The sequence below is a fragment of the Sceloporus undulatus genome, chromosome 1 (assembly GCF_019175285.1).
Source record: "Sceloporus undulatus isolate JIND9_A2432 ecotype Alabama chromosome 1, SceUnd_v1.1, whole genome shotgun sequence".
Taxonomy (NCBI): domain Eukaryota; kingdom Metazoa; phylum Chordata; class Lepidosauria; order Squamata; family Phrynosomatidae; genus Sceloporus; species Sceloporus undulatus.
Genome location: NC_056522.1, coordinates 129,104,829 through 129,128,856, shown reverse-complemented (window position 1 = coordinate 129,128,856; position 24,028 = coordinate 129,104,829). Strand labels below are relative to the sequence as shown.

The window sequence follows — 24,028 nt, the reverse complement described above, 5'->3', positions numbered from 1 at the left end:
AGTAGTAGTAGTGGTGGTGGTGGATCTACTGAGGAGGGATGGTAAACACTCCTCTGCCATTAGTCCTTCCCCTCCAGAATGATGTGATTCAGAACCATCATTCTTACTCGTTGAACACGCTTCGGGATTCTAAAGAACTAATGCCAGGAAAGAGCAGGGTTTTTTCCATTTGCCTCATTTCATTGTGATTGAAACTGATCACAGTAGGATCAGAACTGGTGTGTTTTCAAATGGGAGTGACAGTCATATAACCTGACCAGCAATTCGCTTTAAATCATAGTGGGAACTCAGCTTGAAAGTTCTTTCTGAGGATGGCATCCACCTCAGACAATGTATTAACCAGGGTTTCTTTGGGCAAATATAACATTTAACCTGCATTTTAACCAGGTTTGAATATATATCCTGTAAATGCCATGATGTTCTTGCATTATTTTGACTTACAGGGAAACAGAGGTCAGGGTAAGTGGGGTGACCTTGAGCATCTTGATTCTTAAACATTTGAGAAGGAAGAGGTCTGGTTTATTCTTTTTCAAAAATAACCAGGCACTGTAAAATATTTTTGTTTGGTTATTTAAAAAAGGGTTTTGTACTATCCATTCTTATCACTATATTTTGTTTTAGGTTAAATTGTGACACATCTTGGGTACCATATTGGGAGAGAGGCGGGATGAGAAAGAAAGAAAGGAAAAGAAAAATAATAATTTGATTAGCTTTCATGGAGAGAAGATGGAGAAAGTACAAGTGCAGTATCAAGCTGAATGGACTAGATGTGCTCTTAAACTGAATTAATCATACACACATACACATATTTATTTTCTTGCTTATATATAAAATAGAATATATAGCATTTGCATTTTTTATAAATGTAGACAATTCATCGCAAAATACATAGAATTTAGCATACACACAGCATTTCCACCATCTGACACTCAAAATGATGGATTCTGAGCCAGCAGAGGGATTTGGATATTGTGGTGGACAGCACAATGAAAATGCTGACCCAGTGTGCAGCTGCTGTTAAAATAACAACAATGATAGCAAATTCCTTGTTGAACATAATTAGAAAAGAAACTGAAAACTGACCATGTCAAACTGTCCTCATGCAAATCTGCAGTGCAACCATACATGGAATGTTGTGTACAGTTGTGGTCACCATGCCTCAAAACTATCATTATAAGGTCAGAAAAAGTACCAAAAGGGGCAGTCAAAATGATGAAGGGATTGGAGCTACTCTTCTATGAGAAAGATTTCATTTGGAGCTGTTGACTCAAAAAAAGAGGCAAGGCTGGGGAGTGGATAAAGGATCATAAGGGTATATATTCAGTGGGGAATAACTGGATAGAGAGAAGCTTTTATTTAACTCACAATATCAAAACCCAGAGTCATCCAATGAAGCTGAATTGTCAGAGATTCAGGACTAATAGAAGCAAGAAGTTCACACAGCACATCATTAAACTGTGGAATTCTTTGCCACAAGATGTAGTGATGGTTGCCAACTTACAGGGCTTTAAAAGCATATTTCAAACAAATTCGTGGAGGTTAGGAGCATCAATAATTACTAGTCAGGATGGCTATATATCATTGCCAGCATTCATCCTGTTTGTTGGTGGGCTTCCCTTAAAACTTCCCTAAACTACAAAGACCTTTGGTTTAATCCAGAAAGACTTCTATGTTCATACTTTTCTGAATACAGACACAGATGTTAATTTGTTTTGTGAGCACTAACTCTAGCCTAAATCCTACTAGTACTTCTGACTAGAGTAGACTCATTGACTCAACAGGGTTTGCTGATGAGTTGACTCAACAGCCAACAATTGATTCACTGAGTGCACTTCATTTGGGTACTTCACTAACCAACAAGATTCCACTTAATTTGCAGATAGTGCCAAATTAGGGGGGCTAGCCAATATCCCAGAAGACAGGATCACAATTTAAAATGACCGTAACAGATCAGAAAGCTGGGCCAAAACTAACAAAATGGATTTCTACAGGGAGAAATTAGGGTGCTACACTTGGGCAGGACAAATGAAATGCATAGATATAGGATGGGTGATATCTGCTTGACAACAATACATGTGAAAGGGATCTAGAAATCTTAGTGAACCACAAGCTGAACATGAGTCAGCAGTGTGATGCAACAGCTAGAAAAGCCAATGCAATTCTAGGCTGCATCAATAGGAATATAGCATCTAGATCAAGTGAAGTAATAGTGCCACTTTATTCTGCTTTGATCAGATCTCACCTTGAATGTAGTGTCCAGTTCTGAGCTGCACAATTCAAGAGGGATATTGATAAGCTGGAGTGTGTCCAGAGGAGGACAACCAAAATGGTGAAAGGTCTGGAAACCATGCCCTATTATGAGCAGCTTCTTAGGGAACTGGCTGTGTTTGGCCTGGGGAACAGAAGATTAAGAGGTGGCATGATAGCTATGTTTGAATACAGTAGACCCTCCTAACTCATGGGGGGTCAGTTCCGGACCTCCTCTTGAGTTAGGAGACTCACAGATAATGAAACCCCATTGAAATGAATGGGGCATACTCCTGCACATGAGCAGGTGTGTGCACCACCCTATGCTCAACAAGTCATCTTCAAAATGTAGAAGAGTAGCAAAAAAAAAAAAAAAAGTATCCAGTCCAGCATTTGTTGTTGTTAACTGCCTTCAAGTTGGTCTTGACTCATGGAGACTCTATGAATGAGACACCTCCAAGATTACCTATCCTCCACTGCTCTGCTTAGGTCCTGCAAATTAATACCTGTGATCTCCTTAATGGAGTGCATCCATCTAGCATGTCGTCTTCCTCACTTTCTACTTCCCTACACCTTTCCTAGCATTATTGTTTTTTTCAATGAGTCACAATGATGTGAAGTATGACAACCTCAATTTGGTCATCTTGGCTTCCAGGAAGAGTTCAGGCTTGATCTGTTCTAGGACCACTTGTTTGTTTTTTTGGCTGTCCACAGTGTCAGCGCTCTTCTCCATCCACCATAGCAGAGAGAAAATAAAAGTCCAAGACATGTCAGGAAAACTGTGTGTGTGCCCCAAGGGGTTTTGGAGGTGATAGTGTGTGATATCATCATATTACCGAAGTCTGATAGGTTTGACATCCAGGTTGCATCTCAGATTCCTTATGTTCTCAGCTAGAAAGTCCAAAATCACCTCCTTGGGTCATCCGGTGCCTTCTGCTTGACCTTCTGTAGTATGCTATATGCCCAGCTGGTGTAATTTAGGAATGATCTGGATCTGGTGTTTAGTGATGGTGTCAAACCAGTAGGTCATTCCAGCTTTACTGACCATATCCCATCCTTCCATCAAGGGGCTCTTCTTTGCTTTCCATGTGGGAACCTGTTGGAGGTCTTTCAGAACAGATCATCCCACTGCCTCTGTCTGTTAAGCCATGTCAGTTCCTCTTAAATCCTCATACTTCTTTAATATTTAATCAATCTTGATAAAAGTATTTCATTTATGCTTTAACTGAGTGTCACAACAAGACAAAATTCAGGAGAGGGAATAAAATGAACAGGGGCGGCGGGGGGGGGGGTCATCAAAGATGGTGCTCAGCTTTCCCCTTGCCCACCTTTCTCTTCGGGCTGAAATAATAAATCCCTGTCCAGGTTTGTTGGGGGGAGTTGGGTGTCTCAAGATGGAGGGGCTCCTCAAGGGGAGCAGGAAACAGTGATTGTCTAAAAGGGAGGCTTCCCTGAGTTTTCCTTTTTTTTTAATCTTCGTCTGTATCCACACTGCAGAAATATTCTGGTTTGACACCACTTTGACAGCCGTGGCTCAAGGCTGTGGAATTCTAGGAACTGTAGTTTGTTGTGGCACCAGCTCTGTTTTGGTGCCACAATAAACTGCAGTTCTCAAACTCCCATAGCCTGGAGCCATAGCAGTCAAAGTAGTGTCAAACAAGATTATTTCTGCAGAGTGGATGCACTGTTGTGTGCCTTCAACCCATGCCTTACTTGTGGTCACCCTATATTGAGGTTTTGTTGGCAAGCTTTGTACAGAGAGTTTTTGCCATTGCCATCCTCTGAGGCTGAGAGAGTGTGACTTGCCCTAGGTCACCCAGTGGGTTTCATGGCTGAGCTGGGAATCAAAGCCTGGTCTCCACAGTCGTAGTCCAACACTCAAACCACCACACAACTCTGGCAATAGTAATAATAATAATTAATATCCCACTTCCCCCCCCCCAAAAAAAAATTGGGACTCAAAGCAGCTTACTATTTTTTAAAAAAACAATTAAAACAGACCAAAATGTCCTTCCTTCCTTCCTTCCTTCCTTCCTTCCTTCCTTCCTCCTGGCTGCTTTCTCCTCTTATTTTAAAGTGAAAGTGCTAGGAAAGGGAGGCTTTTGCTCCCTGCCATCCAAAGGCATCTGGCAACCCAAGAAGGTGGGGAAAGGGTATGCCCATTTGTATGTGTTTAATGGTACAGTTTTAAGTTGTAAGTTGTGAGCTGCTTTGTGTCCCAATTTTAGGGGAAAGGTAGTAAATAATACTAATAGTAGTAATGGTGGGCAGAGTGTGTGTGAAGGCATGCAGACAAGGTGACCAGATGTCCTCACTGCAAAGGAGGACAAGAGACTACAAATTGTAGGGTGTTTGAGAAAAATGGAGGACATTCCAAAATAAAAATACTCATAGAAATGTAAATGTGTACGTCTTACTCATGCCCAAAATAGTGGAAGTTTTGGAATTCCTCCTGGATGGAAGGATGAAATGGAGGACATGTCCTGGAAAAGGAGGAGGAGACCCGGTCACTGTTAATTGTACTTGTTTTAATTTGCCCTGGTGTAATGGTTTGGTGAAGTGGTTTGAGCATTGGACTAAATATAAATATATGATTTAAATATGGCGGGATATAAATAAATATGATGATGATGATTTAAATTTTAAAGTTTGTCTTGAGGTTTTTTAACTCATAACATTTTAATTCCTAACTCCTTTAATGTTTAAAATGGTTTAATTGTTGTTGTTTAAATTTCGTATTTGTATATTTGAAACGTTTTTGTCCTGTTTCTAAATGGGATTGCTTTATATTGGCTCCTCTCTGCCTTGAGAGTCCCTATATTGTGGGAAAGAGCAGGAGATAAGTAAGTCAATAAAAGAAAGAATAAGGATGAGAACAACAAACATGATGATGATTTAAATTGTAAGGTTTGTGAGAGCTTTGCTCTGGCACCACAACAAACTACTATTGTCCCGAAATCCCTGGGGGTCAAACTGGATTATTTCTGCTGTGGGGATGAACTCTAGATAAAATAGATGGTGGTGGTGATGGTGGTGGTGATGTTGATGGGGATGGTGAAGATGGGGTGATGGTGGTGATGGTGATGATGATGTTGGGGATGGAGATGATGATGAGGGGGATGGGGATGTTGGGGATGGGGATGATGGGGATGGGGATGAGGGGATGGGGATGATGGGGATGTGGAAGGTGGGGCTGAGGGGTGATGGGGATGATGGGGATGGGGATGATGATGATGGGATGGGGATGCTGGGGCTGGTGATGGTGATGATGGAGATGATGATGATGGGGATGGGGATGATGATGATGATGGGGATGGGGATGATGATGATGATGATGGGGATGATGATGATGATGATGATGATGATGATGGGGATGATGATGGGGATGATGATGATGATGAGGGAGGGATGGAGATTGTGTGAAGACATGGGGGAGGAGGAGCAAGTAAGCTCCAGGGGCTCTGGTGTGGCGCTTAGGGGACGGGTCTTTCCTTGGAGGCAAGGGGTCTCCCTTGGGCCCCAGGTGCCTCCCTGCCTGCCTCCCTTGCCTTCTCTCCGCTGCTTCCTCCGCGGCAGGAGAGCGGGGCTTGCTGCCTTTGCTTCCGTTTCTGCCGGAGCGGGTCATAGGAGGAGGACCTGGGTGCAGGGTAAAGCAAACCAAGGGGGCGGGGAGGAGTGGGATTGGGGTTTATTGCTTGGGATTTAACCCCTAGGGTCCTTTGGGGCTGATTGGAGCCCTCTCCGCTTCTCTCCCACGCAGAGAGAGAGAGAGAGAGAAGAAAGGAGGAAGCAAAGGCAGGATGGAGGGATGGAGGGATGGAGGATGAGCCTGAGAAAGGGAAGCCTGGAGGGCTGGACTGCCCCCCCTCCTCCTCTTGGAGCTTGAGCCAAAAAAAGGAAGGGAAGGGTGGGCGAAGAGGTGGAGGAGGAGAAAGCACCCTCCTCTGCTGCTCCTTTCCCAGGGGAAGGGGCAAAGCTGAGCCTTGAAACCCCTCCGAGAAACAACCTCCATCCCTCCTTCCTTTTTTCATTCATTCATTCTTCCATCCGGAGCAGCTCCATCTGCATTTCTTCCAAAGAAAGCAAAGCAAAGGGGGGATGAAGGCAAACGCCTCGCATGGAGCAGCAGCAGCAGGAGGAGGCTGAGCTGGTAGGCTGGCTGGGCCCTCCTTTTCCAGGACATGTCCTCCATCACTGCCTCCCGTCCGGGAGGAATGCCCCAAAGCTCTTCCATTAGGAGCAGGGAGTGATTATGCCTCTCGTTCCACCTCTCCCTTGTCTTGGGCCCCGTCCTCCATTCCCCTGGAAGGGTCCTCCATTCTGAGCACGACCAGGCAGACAGCAAGGGTTTCTGAGAGCTCTCTTCCCCGCCTTCCCATGGGCCCCGTCCTCCAATTCTCTTTCCTTTGCTCTTGTCCTCCATTCTTCCTGAAGGTCCTCCAATCGGGACCAGGACCCTGGAGCGGGGATTGAGGATTTCTACATCCCTGCCTTTCCCTTTCCTGTGGCCATGTCCTCCATGTCCCTGGATAGGTCCTCCACTTGTAGCCAGGAGTGATGGTTGCTATGGGGGTGGTGGGGGGGGGGGGGGGTGGCTTTCCTTGAGTCTTGTCCTCTCCCTTTTCCTGGAAGGTCCTCCATGGTGCAGGGTTTTAGTCCTCCTTTGCAGTTAGGACATCTGGTCACCCTTGGGAGGGAAGAGGTAAAGAAAGAAAGAGGAAGGAAGGTAGAAAGAGAGAGAGAGAGAGAAGAGGAAGGAACGACGAAAGAATGAAAGAAAGAGCCACAAAGGGCTTTTGTTGGATTCCTACACACACACACACACACACACACACACACACACACACAGACTGGTGGGGAGTTTTCTTGCAGGGATTTTGGAACCAAGAAAGGGAGATGAAAAGAGGGGGACTGGGGGGGGGTCCCTTTGGGAGGCAGGTCTGGATTTCAGCACCCCAAGGGGTGGACAGCTCCTCTGCCTTGCCTTGCCTTGCCCTTCCCTCCTGGATCCCTATAGAGCTGGCGATGCATCTAAATTAAGTCCTATTCAGTTCTAGAGAGAGAGAGAGATCTCTTTCTGTCCAGGAACCAGGCTCTCTGGGCTCTCTCCATTAAACTGCATTTTATTTTATTTATTTTTCCCCTTCATGGAATTGACCGTCAGCTGTAATTATTCCCATTTTCTCTCTCTCCTCCCCTGATCTCTCTCTCTCCCTCCCTCCACCCTCTGCCTTTCTTTCTTTCTTTTCCTCCCTCCCTCCTCTTTCCCCTCCCTCTCTCCTTCTCTCCTTCTTGCAGGAACGACTCTTTGGGAACCTGGTCCACCCAGGGATGTAAAACTGTGCTTACCGATGCATCCCATACGAAATGCTTATGTGATCGTCTCTCTACCTTCGCCATTTTGGCTCAGCAACCTAGAGAAATAGTAAGTAACAAAGGTTTTGGGGAGGGAAGAGGAAGAAGAAGGAGAGAGAAAGAGACCCTGACTTTAAAAAAAAAAATCAAAGGCTGATAGCTTTTTTTAAAAAAAGATGTCCAACCTTAGGATTATTTCAGCTGTGTGTGCATTTGGGGGAATTGTATAAGCTCTGCAGGCTGGCTTTGCTATTCTTCTGCCTCAGCTTATGGGAATGGGTTTCAGTTTCCCCCCCACAAAACTAAAGCCTGAGCACTTTGAGATGTCTAGGGAGTCCTGTTTTTTCACCGAGGAAAACTTAACCGATGGGAATGTAAGGATATTGCAGATGGTGGTGGGCATTCTTTAATTTTAATTTTAAAGGTATGTGTGAGGGTATTAGAGTTGGCATTGCCACCAGAAGGAAGAAGCTTGCGACTCCGGTTCAAACAGATTGCAGTTCTGCATTGGGCATCTTCAGTATATATGGGATCTGTGCTGTCTGTTGGCATCTTGTAAGGGAGAAAACCTAGTATGCATAAAATATATATGTTTGTGTCTATATGTGTACATGGGAACTCAAAAGCATAATTGCTTGTTAAATTGGTCTTTTTCTAAATGTTTATTAAATAAGGTTGTTTTAAACCCTAAACAAAATAGATTTTAAGTGCATATTCAGAGAAACTAGGACAGTTTGGCTGAAATAAACTTAAAACCCAGAATAAGAAATACATTTTCTTTCCCCTCCCTGGATGACAAATCATATCTTGATAAAATGTAATTTACACGGGAGCCAAGAGGCTTCTTTTCAGCAGCACACTGTTAAACAAAGCAGCACATCACTGCAAACTTCTCTAGGTCTAATTGTTTTGTTAGCATTAGCTTGTAGCATCTACATTTTGGAACAAAAAAACCTCGTGTGACATGTGTGCTGGCTCAGAAGGGATAGCTTAGGAGGCTTGCTTGGGGCACATTGAATAGCACGAGAGAAGGCTTTTCTGCCTCAAGGTCATTTATTCTTTTACTCCTATAAATATGAAATGCTAGAAGGGCCCTGGTTTTAGTGATCCAGTCTTTCAAACAGTGTAAGCATTTTAATATTTTATTTTATTTTTAAAAAACAGAGCCCATGGAAAATTAATGCCGGTGTTAAGACAAAGTTGCTGTAAAGTCAGAAAGTTTGGTCTATGATTTTGGCTAAGGAATTTGGATGGCATTTTCTTTGTCAGAATAAACAAAAGTATTTGTTTAGTTCTGCTTTCCAATTACATCTGGTTGTCAAACGGGGAATCCGTTTGTATTTCATTATTGTTATTTTTTAAGCTAAGGAGCTCTTTCATGTCAGTAAACATAATAGACTCCCATTCAGCTGTTGACTTCACTTGTCTTCACTTAGTCCTTTTATTTTATTTCATTTTCTGATATGGATAAAATAACCAAAAGAGACAATATCTTGGGGTTTTGTAAGTGCTTCCAAAATATCAGATTATCAAACTGAAGCTAAAGAAAGGAGAAGTGATGGCTTATTGGCAATATTCAGGTGAAGATTGCTGTTTTAATCAAGTTAGATATGTATTTCACCTGTTTTGGTTCTGTGCCTTAGTTACTAAAACGTAGTTTTACCTGATAGATATTTGTTATGATCCACAGATCATGGAATCATCTGGCGCTCCCTCAGTCACCCTTATAGTAGGCAGTGGCCTTTCATGTTTGGCTTTGATCACCCTAGCAGTTGTCTATGCAGCACTATGGAGGTATGTAACTGATAATGTGGTTTCTTTTAAAAGAAATGTACCATGATTTTTGAACAAGGAAGAAGGGGAGAAGAAAGAAGCTTGTCTTTTTTTTAAAAAAAATAAAGAATTGAGACAATCTCTGCCACAGAGGAGTTGTTAATCAGACCTTGGAATATGGAAAACATTTCTGATTAGGATGATAGGATTTCTGTTCTGGTTTGGCCTATGAGTGCCCTGTTGCTGTTGTTTTTCTTCTCCTCTTTGGCATTCATGATATTTGCTCTTGTCAACCAATTGGCATGAAGACTAGAGTTCCTCTGCTTCCAAAGGCTCTCTCTTCCATTTCTGTAGAGAAGCATGTGTGGATCTGACCTTTCTGTTCAGAAGCATACACTTATAAGTGCTCTGACTACCCAGCATAGCACATTATGGTATTCTGCACTGGAGTGACTACAGTATTGTGGTAATAATCATACTTTTGATTAGGGATTTCCCATAAAAAAGCAGCTGTGTGGCAAGACTCCAAGGCCCTCCCACTGTTCTCTAACTTGATCTTTGCTCTTACTGATTCAGTGAATAAATCAGATGATACTCCTGCCTGCTACTGAAAAGGTTCTCGATAATTTCTATCCTGGTTCCATATCACTCATTCATTTGCTTTAACCCCACGCTCCCAGTTATACATTTGCCCAGAAAATGTTTCATACAAAATGAGATCCCTCTTTGGAGAGGGAAATGTTGGCTAATGCAAGGTATTCACCGTGTCCTCAAGGATCAACGTGTAGAGACAAACTAACTGTGTGAGCTGGCTTTCACAAAGGAAGGTCATGGAGAAAGTCCAGCTGCAGTAAGACCAAGCATCCCAATTTAAAAATGAAAAGGGCACCAAACAGTGACTGGAAAAAGGGAGAGTGACTTTGACATACCTTCTTCTGTGACATTCATATGTAGATACTTCTTGAAATTATTAAAGATTCAGACGACATATAACCACTGCAATACCCATCTCATTGTTTCACAAGAAATAAATTAATACATTTACCTGCACAAAAAAAGTGCATTTATATGGTCAGACTACGTAAACCATGGACCACATAAATCACCTCCCATTTGCCCCACCACCACCACACCCACCCACTGTGAAAGCACAGCATTACATATTTATCTAAATAAATGCTAGAACAACAAGAACTTAAAGTGAAAATAATAAGGGTACTACACCACTATCTTCATACCTTATTATTAGTAGTAAGAATGCTTTGTGTCAAGAGCATGTTACATAATAATCCTGGAAGTATTTATTGCCATAAATATTATGCTCAATTGCCTTGTGTGTGTGTGTGTTAAAAGTAGGAAGATGTTTGATGCATCTTAGTGTGTACTAATGGCAGTAAAACACAAATATGAACAGTGAAGAAGAATGAGCAAAACATGAATCGTCTCAGTATTAGGGAAGAAATTTCTATCCACAATGAAGGCAAAATTGGAATGACTGTGTCTGTATTTTCAGAAGATACCCTTTTTTCTAGACAATGATTCATGAAATAGAAGTGTATGTTGTCACACAGGCAAACCTTTTCATAGATGGTCAGGTCCTATCAGGTCCTGTTTTATCACCTAGCAATAATAATGCAACAATTCACAATTATGGGTCTGCTGCTGTCAGGCATGTTCAGGGCAACCAATGGAAACCCCAACAGAGATGTAACATGAAAGAGTGGATTTTTTTCCCCCAAGGATTATCAAGGGAAAGATGAAATTGCTTTGGGGAACAGATTCCTGTTGTGCAACTCACTTGCCACCCAACCCCTCTAAAACTTTTTAAAGGCATGACAAAACCCCTTCTTGTTACCACCACTTTCTGGTAAACTGGGAGGAGATTGTAATCACAAAGGCAAGTAGCTAGAAGGGGAAGAAAGCAGCAGTTCAGAAAAGCAGTACTGGTGGGGCCAAAGTGGAGCTTTGAGTCCGCTTGAGATCTCCTTGCCTGTAACAAATTGTTTCAATTTCCTATCCTTATGAAATTACTTATTTAATTTAAATAAAATAAAAAGATTTAGTGAGTCTATAACTAGTTTTCTGGTTTTCCTCCTCTATCCCCCTCCCCATTAGAAGAGATACAGACTTACTGGTTGAGTTGGTCTCATGGATATTAATTCTTTGGAACAATGGTTTTAAAAAACAAAGCAAAAGCAGGTCACATAACCATTACTAATTCTATTTCCATCCAGTTTGCCTGTATGCTGTGTTCCAAAAGGGATTTCCCAACCTAGAACATGGGTAATGTTTTCATAGAGTGGAGCAAGCACAAGTTAGGTAGAAAGAGAGACAGACACAGCTATCAACACTGGGTGTCCAAATTCACTTTAAAGTACTCTTTAATACTTTACTTAACTACATGAGATGTTAGCAAGGACCAGAGTTTATATCTTCTCTGAAGAAGAGCAGCTCAGAAAGTGTCTTCCCCATTTTCCCTTACGAATTTTAGATATCTGGATGACCTTCTGAAACAACTTTGACTGGAACTATTGAGACTGGTTCTGAGACAGACAGAGCTTTCCTATCACTGCTGTAGCAACACCTGGAAGGGCACAAGTTGTTGCTCATCGCTGAACTATAAGTAAAATGTGTGCAGAATTCACCATTTGGAAGTGAAACTATATATATATATTCTCGCTTGTGTTTACACATTATTAGGAAATATAGCCTAGCATTATACCTCTTTACTGTCACTTCCTCCAACTTGGTGCCTTCCAGATGTTTTCAATTACAGGCCACATTTACCAACATAGGCAATGGTGAGGGATTATGGTATTTGTCTCCCACATGAGATACAATGGAATTTGGAAACCCATTCTGAAATATGTGCTACATGTTTAATTCTTTGTTCAATGCTGTAGTTAATAATTATTGGCATGATTGAGGCAAATTAATATATATGTATATATACAAATGCTGATTTTAATGTTCAGTTTAGGCCTCTGAAATTATTATGTTTTCAAGGTGTTATTTAAACAGTAAAGAATTATTAATGTCAGTAGTGGCTTGTTTTTAATCAGAACGTTAAAACTGGTATGCAATGCATTTTGAAAGCCTTTTGTTATGTGTGTTTATTTGGACAGGTACATCAGATCTGAGAGGTCAATCATTCTAATTAATTTCTGCCTGTCTATTATCTCATCAAATATCCTTATATTGGTTGGACAAACACAGACTCATAATAAGGTATGACTAAATTGTCTTTAAAATTTAATTGCAATCTGTTTTTATATAGCTGAATATATTTCTCCTCTTGGCAAAGAAAGGAAATTCCTTTGCACAAATGTGACAGCTTTTCTGGTGAAATAATAAAAAGCCAAAGAAATGATTCAACATGTTTCCTAGGAAATTCTTCTTCCCTCATTTGATATCATTCCCTCTGGATAATTAGTGTGCATGTGTGTTTTTCCTGTAGCAAACTTGTGTAAATTTCAAAGCTAGAAAAGTTCAAAGACAAGATACTTCAAAAGCAGAGATTCTGGCTCATTATGGTTGTTGTAATAGGATTGTGCTACAGTGTTTTTGTCTTTTTTATTAGCATACTGACATTCAATAGGCATGTATAAAATACTTAGAAGCTAGAGTATTCTATTAAAACATTTGAAGAGACCTTGTCAAGTGAATGCTATTTTAAACTGGTCAGGCTAAGATATGTCTTTTGTGCATACATTGTTCAGCTACATTATCTTCTGGCTATTTAGTGTGTACTGATTATTGACAAAAATAGGTCCATTTTGATTAAAATGAACATGACTGCAAAGCATTACTCAAGTTTGTTGACTTGAAGTCAGGATCCATTATTAGGACTAACATTCTGGTCCTATATCCTGTGCGCAACAGCTAAGTTTCAGACAATAAAGTTGCTTTTATTCATTGCAGTGTAAATTTGCTTGACTTCATCAATTTTGATAAAGTTTTATTAGAGTTAAGCCTGTCTGAGGAGTTACAACCAAGCTGTGAGTCAATGGTGATCCATTTGTGCAAGCAAGCAATGAAATTTCCTTGTGACTACAACACCTTAAAAGTGTTTAAGAAAATCATGCTTAAATCTGTGTGAGGGTTTATTGTGTAAATTCTTGTCATCTGTAGTCTTTCTCTTTTAAATTCTGTGGTATTCTGGTCATAGCAGTATTTCAGTTGTTGGCAGACTGGTTGTAGAGAGAAGGAAAGATTCATGATGAAAGTCTTAATCTGATCCCAAGACTCATTGCCCCCATTAAATTATGCAAATCCCTAATTAGAAAAGCACTCCAAAAATGTGTTCCCTCTTAGAATAAGGCAACTTGAAAGGTGTCTTGTGTTATAATGGATATCCCAGTGTAAATATTGTGGTATTAGTTCTATTAAAGCTGAATAGCTAAGATCAGTAGTTTGCCCTTATCTGCGCTGTAGGTCAGATCGATTATTATGATCATTACACACATACACACGCATGCATGATGAATACATAACATGAATTAATTTGAAAAAACAACCTACAAGTATTATTAATTTGGGTCACTTAAGTCTTTAAACTTTGCTTTCATATAGCACAGTATATCTCTACAGAGTATATTCAAGAAAGATGCTTTCCCAGTCTTTTAAAATCGAAAGAAAATTTGTCACTGGTTTTAATGATGTTTTCCTCCTCGTTTCAAAAAGGAGGGAGAGACAGAAGGGGGGATCAAATTATTCTAAAAGTCCTCACATTTTCACTGTTTGGCTATACAGGCCTCTTAGCTTCTGGGAGTGACTGCTTAAACTGATTCTTAATTCTAATGTATCACAGAGGTGTATTAAGACTGATCGTTGCATTATATCTGTGCATGCTGGAAGAAGGAATTCAAGCTGCACTCCCAGCAGAAATCTCTTTGATCAGAGGCAGTCAGAAAGCTGAAATCCCACTCTGTGCTGCCTGGGTTTTCCCTCCCATGTTTTACTGTTCACTCAAGTAGGTTATTCATGTGTAGATTATTAATCTTAAACATAATGGACTGGATATAATTGTGCTCCATTCTGGTGACAGAAATGCTTCTGTTAGCTTTTCTATGCACCATCAGAATCTGCTTCAGAAGATCTAGAGTAAGTATTCAGGTGGCATAAAGGGCTTCAGGGTTGAGGAGGAGAAAGCTGCATATTTTTGGTAGTGGAATGGTGGTGGATTTAACCCACAAATCAGCAGTCAGAGAGCAGCTGGAAACAAATGATTATATGGGCCTCTTCACATGGGAAAAAATGTGGAGGTGGGGGAAGAAATATGCTTCAGTATTACAAAAACACAGAGTTTGGAAAAAGTACCTTCTGAGAGTAAAATTCCCAGAATCTCCAAGTTAACAGAACCACTGGTTATGTTAATCAGAGCACTTGAGGAGCTGAATTTGAAAAAAGTATTATTTCTGTGCTCTGTAAATATATAGGTGGAGCCTATATATTTCCTACTCAAGGAGTACCTTCCCTGCATAAAACAACTGAGTGGGCTTATAAAGAAGACTGGTGTTCCTGACCTATTTGGATGGTCAGCAGCTTTTAGAAAATTTACCACATGCTTCCACTTTTTTCAAATATTTGAGATTTAATGTGCAGCCTTCAAGAATGGAGTAGTTAATGGCTGCAACCCTATACAGTACCAACTTACCTGAGAGTCAGCCCCATTGAACTCATTGTGACTTACTTCTTAGTAGACAAGTACAGGCTTGTACTATAGTATATTGCTGCATCTCTTCATTGCTATTACAGTACTGTAACTTGCTATTGATATATGTCTTCTCCATTCCACCATCACCCCACTAAAATATTACATTTTTTAAAAAGCACATTTACAACCAAAAATGCTGTAGTGTAAAAATATGTTTATGTAAACATATATTTTTTGCCGCTTACATTTTTTTCTTCTTAATTCATATGTTCTTTTTTCAAACTGCTGAGGAAGTACTTTATATGGATGAAGGACACATTTTTATTAATTACCAGGAAAAAATGGTTTTAATAGTTTTGTTTATTGGCCAGCCAATTTATTCTGATGTCAGCCTCAACCTTGCATTTTGTGCTGTCTATAGATTTTGTACCACATTGCCTTGTATGACAACAGTTTGGCAAACCTGTGTGTTTAAACTTTGGTGGAGGTCTGTTGCTGCCATTCCTATCTAATGAAAAATAGAGTGTATATATAACAGTTCAAAATGTAGAGCTGAAACTAGACCTGTGCTCATATTTCTCTGTCAAGACCTATTTAATTATCTGCTTCAGAACATACAGGTCTAAAAGTAGCCTGGCTCTAGCCTGAGCATTTGCTATAGAAACCATATTCTTACACATGATTCCATCACTTCTCGGCCTTTTGGCTAAGATCAAGTGTGGGTTGTATTCAAAAAAGTAAATTCCCTAAGTTCTGGATCTACTAGGTCTTTACTTTTCTTGGACTATCTCAAAAGAGGAGAGCACTTTAAGCATGTCTCTAAGAATAGGGTTATATCTCCATTTCAAAAATGCCCACAAAACTATTTTCATGCTCTGCACAGAGCTACTTGTATTGTCTAGGCAGAATTAGCTGTAGATGTAAGAAAAGCAAATTAAAATTCCTACTTGTACATGGTGATTCTGCAGTGGCCTTGATTCCTATCAGCCTATGTAACATACCATGTCTATTCTGCAGGTGAAATAAATCTTTTCTGTGTGTAAACTGTACCCTCCCAAGAGAAGTCAAGACAGGCTCCATTCTTTCTGAATTTCTGGTGGGCTTCTAAGAATGTTACTTCACATGGACCTTAAAAAAAGGGTTTTCTCCTCTGACTGTTTAAGTGTCTGTGGTTTCAAATCTATTTTTGAAGAGAAGGTTTAGTCTGCTTTTAGACATTTACCTGTAGTTGATCACCTTATGGGATGTGGCAGGTTGGAAGAAGATAGACTAATGCCATGAATCAACCAACCAATGATATCCCTAGGTACTTGAATAAAGGAGTTGTTAGGTACTTTCCAGATCAACTCCAGCTTATGATGATCCTATCTGTGGTTTTCTAGACAAGATTTCTTCAGAGGAGGTTTACCATTGTATTCCTGTAAGGCTGAGAGAATGTAAATTGCCCAGGAATTTCTGTGTCTGAGTAGGAATTCAAATATTGTTGTCCCAGAGTCCAACATCAAACCACAACATCATGGGTAAAGAGCAGGCAATAAAAACACGCAAACCAAGAAATCTGCCCTTGTTTTTTTTAATAGTATACCATCAAAGGCCAAGGATTTAAGTAACATTTTTTATTTATGCCACACATCTTTCATTTTCCTTAGAAGTTATATCAGGCCAACCATACCTTCCACAAAAGCAGATCGCCCATCCACACTTTTGTGCTCAAAACATAAAAATATTTGTCATCATTATGAGCATTGATGTACTGAAGCAACAAGCTGATAAAATCTAAAGACCTTTGATTCCTGAAACAGTGGGGCACATTCTTGTGTAACTTTGATAAAGAGTAGAATTCAGTAATTAATATACGTGAGGCCAATTCGCTGTCCTTGCCAGCTACCAGGGAGTGGCTGCAAAGGATATAGTTATGCTGGAAGGTCTGCAGGGAAGTATGATGATGTCAAGCAGTGAAACAGCTGAGAGTGATATTAAATATCAGTTCTCATGTATTAGGCATTATAACTATCTCTCTGTTAGCTTTATACAATTTCCCTGAGTGAATTAAGAGGATACAAAGTCTGAAGGACTTTAAGAGACTGTTCTTTTGCCTGCTTAAATTACCTCTTGTCTCCTTTATCGGAAACAAGGTTGAGATGGATCTCAGGAAGAAGAGATTCCTGTCTCTGTTGATAGGACCTAGAGGATCAGCATGGATTGTATGAAGCTGAAGCACTTTTTTAATGATTTCAAATGCACACTGTCAGCAAAGAGGTATCACTCGCTTCTCTTTTGCTCACTCATTCTTTCTTTCTTGGGCTATGAACTAGTATTTTAGTTTGAGCCTTCAGAAGTATTGGTCACATAATTTTTAGTGCCTTTAAAATATTGGCAGTGCAAAAAGTAAAAAGTAATGGATTGTAGAGAGATTTAGGGTGCAGCCACACTGCAGAATTAAAGCAGTTTGACACTACTTTAACTGCCATGGCTGTCCTATAGAATCCTGGGTTTGGTGAGGCACCAGAGCACTCTGACAGAATACCTCATCAAACTACAGATCCCAGCATTCTGTAGGATAGAGTCGTGGCAATTAAGGTGGTGTCAATTTGTTGTAATTCTGCAGTGTGGCTACACCCCTATGACTGGAAGAAAGCAAAAGGAACCCCCCTCCCCTACTGTATTTTACTCAAGTAGGTTGCTGAATGCCAAAGGGGGGAAATACCTGCCTAGATCAGCTTTCTTAAGGAAAAAAGAAAAAGACAAGAAAAAACCCAGTTGAAAGTTTATACAATGTATGCAACCAGTGTGGATATTTTAGAACTAAACATTCATGCTTAGATGGTCATGGACAATGTGGTAAGGAACCACAGAGGCTACACTGAAGTGTTGCTATTTGGTGTGTTTTTTCATTTGTTTCAATTGTCTCTTGTTAAATTGTCCAGTATTTGGATTTAAATTGATGTTGTACTACTGACCTTGGTGGGACTAAATTGGTTTAAATCTAATGAGACAAACTGGATTTGTAATCTGGTAACAGGCCACTGTGCCTGAACTATGCCAGTGTGCCTCAGTGCTTGACTTGGAGCTAGCTTTGCTGTCCCTTTATCTCTATTGGTTCCCATCAACAGAAACTTGTTACTCACTAATCTCACATGGCCTCACTCACAGGTGTATAGACTTACTTCCCCTCCCTTCTTCAGTACTTCAAAGCATTGCATTCTGAAGTCTTCCTGAAAATTATATTCATAATTCATAGTTTCCAGAAGAGGAAACAGAGTTTGCTGCACAACCCCTTAGACTGCAAGCTATAATCCTCTAAGTCTTTCCATATGATTATCTGTTTGCTGTTGCTTTTCATGCCACCAGGAAAAAAATGATGGCATCTTCACACTCTGTGGGGGCATTCAGACTACAAAAATAAACTGGGTTATTTCCATGGCATTCACACTTGCCCTGACTGCACTCGGTGCAGTTTGCGGGTGGGGGGGCATGGAAAAACCCACTTACCTGGTGTATTATTATTATTATTATTATTATTATTATTATTATTTGACACTGGGTCCTTAAGCACATTTTTTTTAAAAGTTGCAATGATCCCCATCTTCAGCAGTATGAATAAGCTGTCAGATCGATTCGGATTGCACTACATAGTTCTCAGAAATGGAGGCACCTCCATTTTAAACCAAAACGGTTGCAAGTGTGAATGGCAACAGGTTTAAAATGCCACAAACAGATTTGGAAGTGGAAAACATAGTGGGAACACTGATCCAGTATTGCATCACTGCGAAGATCTGCATCTCCTTGGGACAAAAATATAAATGTGAATGCCCCCTCTGAACCCTAGTGGTATAAACTGTTTGACTTATGCTCTACCTTTAATACATAATAGGTTTTCCTACACTGGGATAATTGTTGATATGGACCTAAATACATAGGTTTCAGTTGCTTGTATATATGTGCAATGTCTAGCTGTAAAAAAAAGAGATGTGGGGTGTGTGTGTGTGTGTGTGTGTGTGTAAATCCTTAGTTTTCTTCATATTCTGAAACTGTCTCCTACAGCTTCATTAGCAATGACAATATAAATAAAAACAAATTAGCCATCTGAAGAAAACAAAACACCATTTGCCTGTTTTCCTTGTGAAGACAAAAACAAGACAACATCATTTAAAGTGAAAGGCAAAAATCCATCAAGGCAGATGGAACGAGCTAATCTTCTTGCACCTCCCTTGCTCCCTTGCTTGTTTGGTGGGCATACATTTGAACTACTGGCATGTCCTGGTGCCTTAAAGGGAGTTTACATGACATATTATCTTTTAAGGCAGAATGCAAGGTAGCTTGTCACAACACATGTTGAATCCTGCATCATCTGTATCTAATTATAGCACTGCATTTGTTATGCTCTAGTTAAGACTATAGGGGGACTATTAGTTGTTAAAATTCATAGATCATGCACCTGGAGGTTACCTAGTTGGACATTATGAGCACTGCTAGAATTATAAGATTGTATCTTGCTAAGTAAACCCCATGATAGGTTTGCCTTAGGGCCTCCATAAGTTGGAAACAACTTAAATGCACACAGCAAGAACAACAACAACAACAAAGCTATGTCCCCAAATAATTATTTTGCACAAATACCCAGGATGTGGGGAATAGATTTCAGTTAGCAGTGGAGGTGTATGGTAGCATTTATTAAGGGCCCAAATTGGATCTGGATGTCATCAATTCTTGGCTTCTCTTTTAAGCCCGCTGTAGGTTGCTTCACCAATATTAGATCATGTTCCCTAGGAGCATAAGAAAATGCTTTATAAAGAGTTAGATGACTGGTCTAGCTAGATAAGCATTGTCTCTATCCTACCTGGGAGCCGTTCTCCAGGGGTTTCTGGCAGTAATATCTGTACTCCTCTACTAAGCTATGCCCCTTGACTGACTTTGCCAGTGAAGGTTTCTGGGATGACTAGTACAACAATATGTGGAGGATTATATATTTCACTAAGTTTTTGTTCTAGTCCATCTAATAACATATTATATGTGAACTATTTGTAATGATCTCGCCCACCATTGGGGGGGGGGGGGATTCTGTGGTTGGAATCTTAATGAAAAGCCACTAGGTAGCTTGGTTACAGATGGTGCACTTTTTACTGCACAGAAAAGTGAGTGAAGGAAGCATTTGGGGAAAGGGGGAATACCACAGATGCATCACCCATCAGATAGCAGTACTCCAAAGCCAGTATTGTATTCAAAGTCCAACACTGGTACTTGATATTTCTGAACTTGGAAAATAAGGTGGAAATATTGCAACCTATATTCATTGTTTCAGTCAGCCATTCAAGCCTTTTCCAGGACATTCCATTTCATTATCTCTTTGACTCAGTTTTCCACACATCCATTCCTGGCCAGCCAACATTATATGGCCACCAAACACACCTAGTTCTCATTGGGATGTTTTATGGTCTCACTCCTACTTTAAAAAAAAAAACATTTTTGTTATTGCAAGCCTAAGGGTCTTCCCGAGCCTTCTGATACTATCCACCTATGTATCACTAATACCATTTTTTACTATATAAGCACCGGCAATCACATCTGAACATCTAAGTAGATGAAATCATTATCTACCATTAGCTGAATTAGTTTAGACTCCCCTGTAGTGAGCTGCAGTAGATCTTTGAGAAGATTGTTCCACTGAGGAAAGTATGTAATTTCAGATATTTTACTGTAACTTGCACTAGTTGTGAGTAGGATCATGCCTTAATATCACACTGTCATTCTCAGACACCTATTTTTAATTGTCTCTCTACCCTGACAATCACCCCCACACCACAACCCAGAAGAGCAATAACACATCCCTTCACAAGCACCTGTTACAGTAGTTTCAAGCAATCTGTTGATGACTCAAGAAAGCTATTTCTGATTTCCCACCAACCCACCCGGATTGCTTTTACATTTGCTTTTATTCTAGTTCAAATAACAAAAACAGGAAGTGAAAAGCAAAATGAAAGCATTATTTCTTTTTGGATTTGCAGGGGGCAGAAACTCTGGATTTTAGAATATTAAGTCTGCTCTTGTCTTTCTTTTCCATGAAACCCACTGTTTGTCCTCAAGGTGATGCATGCATAAATATAATGTGTGAACTGGGTAATTGTTGTTATTGGCTGGCTACACTTTCTGAAGTTATGGTAGTTGGGGTAGTTGGGGAAAGAGAACTACAGTCGTGAAAGCTGATAACAGCCCATATCTGGGATAGCTTGGTTCACATATTATTAATTTTCCCACACTGTGTTACACAGAAGCATTTATTCAGTTAGCATCTATATTTATCAACAAGAAATATAGTGCCTAAATTGATCCTAAACAAGAAGATAGCACATCCATCCTTATGTAAATCAATACATTTGGATTTGATAATAGACAAAATAATTTCAGGTAGATTCTCCCTTATCCACAATTCCAAAATCCAAAATGTCCCAAATAATAATAATAATAATAATAATAATAATTTATTTGTAACCCGCTTTTCCAAAATTTGATCAAAAATCCACAACTTTTTCATGGGTGGCTAAGATAGTGACATCTTTGCTTTCAGATGGTTCAGTGTACACAAACATTTTTTCATGCACAAAAGAAATTGTATAAAATCACCTTCAAACTATGTGTATAAGAAACATAAATGAATTTTGTGTTTAGATTTGAGTCCCATCTCCAATATATCTCATTATGTATAGATATATACTGAAATCCAAAACACTTCTGGTCCCAAGAATTTTGAGTAAGGGAGACTCAACCTGTATGGTAGCATTGGGCCACCGTTAGTATGGCAAACTGGTTGCATGTCAGACAAATTTGAAGAGAAGTGGTAGCTCTTTATTCTTTGTTCTTCACAACACATGGCAATTCCCATATCACGTAGAGAAGAGTAAAGGCATTCGTTAGAAAAATGGGTTTTACTTTTTAAAGAAACAGATCTGTTAAAGCCAACAGGCATGGTTGACACCATCCTTTCTGAAAGGAAATGCGCAAATGCACAAAAATGCAAACTTAGCACTGCATGATTATTGAGTGCTACCTATCCTCTGTGACTTTTCCATTTCAAACATGGCATACATATATTTCTGCTGGATCATCCATTTGTGCACCCCATTGCACAATGGACACCACAGTCCTGAACTCATCTGTGGCACAAGAGTCCCATAGCTTCCCAGTAACCAAGTCAAAAGTAAGTGGGTCATGTGTGTGCCTCTAAAATGTGTTTGCTAGGGACCGCACTTACATGACCTCTGAGAAAGTACAACCATCTGTGCAATTATTTTTATGCTAGTTTAATGCCCCAGAATGATTAAATGCCCCTGTATGTCTTTGTAAATGTCTGGAGGACCAGTGGAACAATGTCCAGCAAGTATGGAGTGCAGTATGTGTTTGGGGAAGGTTCAAAACATGTTCTCTTCATTCTTAGTAATAGCTTCTTAGAGGCCTGATCTTGGCACTCACAAGTTGATTACAGTTTCTACCTCTGAGATAACTGTTGGAGTAGTAGGCCAATTAGAAATGTGAGAAGAATATTTGTCTCATAAACCTTTGCCTTCTTTTGCTTTAAAGATTCAGACTGGTAAATCCTGCAGCCTGAATGGTTTACACTCAGCAAGTCTTAAATACCTAAGCAGGCTTTTCCCTCCTTCTGTTTCTGGTATACTGGCCAAGAATTGCTGGTAAATAATACCCCCCAAAAATGGCTGGAAGGATCAAGCACTGAAATTTTGACAGCTTTCTGTGAGTTCTATCTATGCCAGTGTGACAGCGGATTCTTTTAGATTTCACTGCTGTGCACCTGAGGCTACACAGAGACTTTGCTATCCCTTGCAGTTCTTTTGAAGCCTCCATTTGTACAGGAGCAGTGGCTGAAAAAATATTTCTAAACACTTGATAATGGAGCTGTCACACTGAGGAAGATATGTGGTCAGTCTGGTGCATTATTCAAGTCTTAACAGTGGCCAATGCCATTTGCTTTCAGGGAAAGTGGCAGCAAACCTTTCTGGGATAGTCATCACCACAGGGGGCAGGATGGGTTTTTTTAAATTACGTTTTTCATTGGGCTAAATTTAGTGTAATGTATATGATGTATACACTCTTCATTCTCCAAAGCCACCTTTTTCAGGTAGTGGTCATTAGGCAGTTACAATACAGAGTCGCCATTTTGAAAAGCAATCAGAGGGAAACAAAGAGCCTGCTCTATTGAGTGCAGGAATCCCACTGTGTGACCTTAGGCAAATCACACTCTCTTAGCCTCAGACGAGGGCAGTGGCAAGTCCCCTCTGAACAAATCCTGCCATGAAAACCCCATGATGTTTACCTTTGGATCTCCATAAGTCAGAAATGACTTAAAGACACACAATAACAACAGCAAATAGCTGCCAGATTACACTATTGGTCCATCTGATTCAGTATGATCTGTCTGTGAGGTCACAAAGTTAACCCAATTATCATCCAGTTATCACCAAAGCTAGAACTGACAATGAGCAGAGCTGGAATTAAAACTCAGTGGAACCACCCTTTAGTCCTTCTACTACCAGCCCTGCATTCTCTATTTGTTGTTGTTAACTGCCCATGAGTCACTCTCAACTCATGGCGACCCTATGGATAAGACATCTCCAAGACCCTCTGTCGTCCACTGCTCTGCTTAATTCCTACAACCCCATACCTGTGAGCTCCATAATAGAGTCCATCAATCTAGCATGTGGCCTTCCTTTTTCCTACTTCCCTCCACCTTTACCACATTTATTGTATTTTCCAATGAATCCTTCCTTCTCATGATGTGTCCAAAGTACAACAACCTTGAGTCATATTGGCTTCCATGGAGGTTTCTGCATTGATCTGCTCTAGGACCCATTTGTTTGTCCTTCTGGCTGTCTTTGGAATCCTCAGCACTCTTCTCCAGCACCAAATTCACCTCAAATGAATGGATTTTCTTTCTGTCTTCTTTCTTAACTGTCTAGCTCTGACATCCATACATGTAAATAGGAA

General features: G+C 40.2%; 1 protein-coding gene and 1 pseudogene across 5 annotated transcripts in view; both read left to right on the top strand.

Annotated features, from left to right (window-relative positions):
* ADGRB3 (adhesion G protein-coupled receptor B3) overlaps positions 1 to 24,028 on the top strand; it is a 625,822-nt gene that overhangs the window by 456,568 nt on the left and 145,226 nt on the right. For all 5 annotated transcript variants that reach the window (XM_042465745.1, XM_042465739.1, XM_042465732.1 and 2 more), the window contains 3 exons: positions 7,546 to 7,672; positions 9,293 to 9,396; positions 12,501 to 12,603. In XM_042465745.1, coding sequence (XP_042321679.1) covers positions 7,546 to 7,672; positions 9,293 to 9,396; positions 12,501 to 12,603 — 334 coding nt within the window. The remainder of the gene's footprint in view (positions 1 to 7,545; positions 7,673 to 9,292; positions 9,397 to 12,500; positions 12,604 to 24,028) is intronic.
* LOC121920089 lies at positions 15,718 to 15,842 on the top strand (annotated as a pseudogene).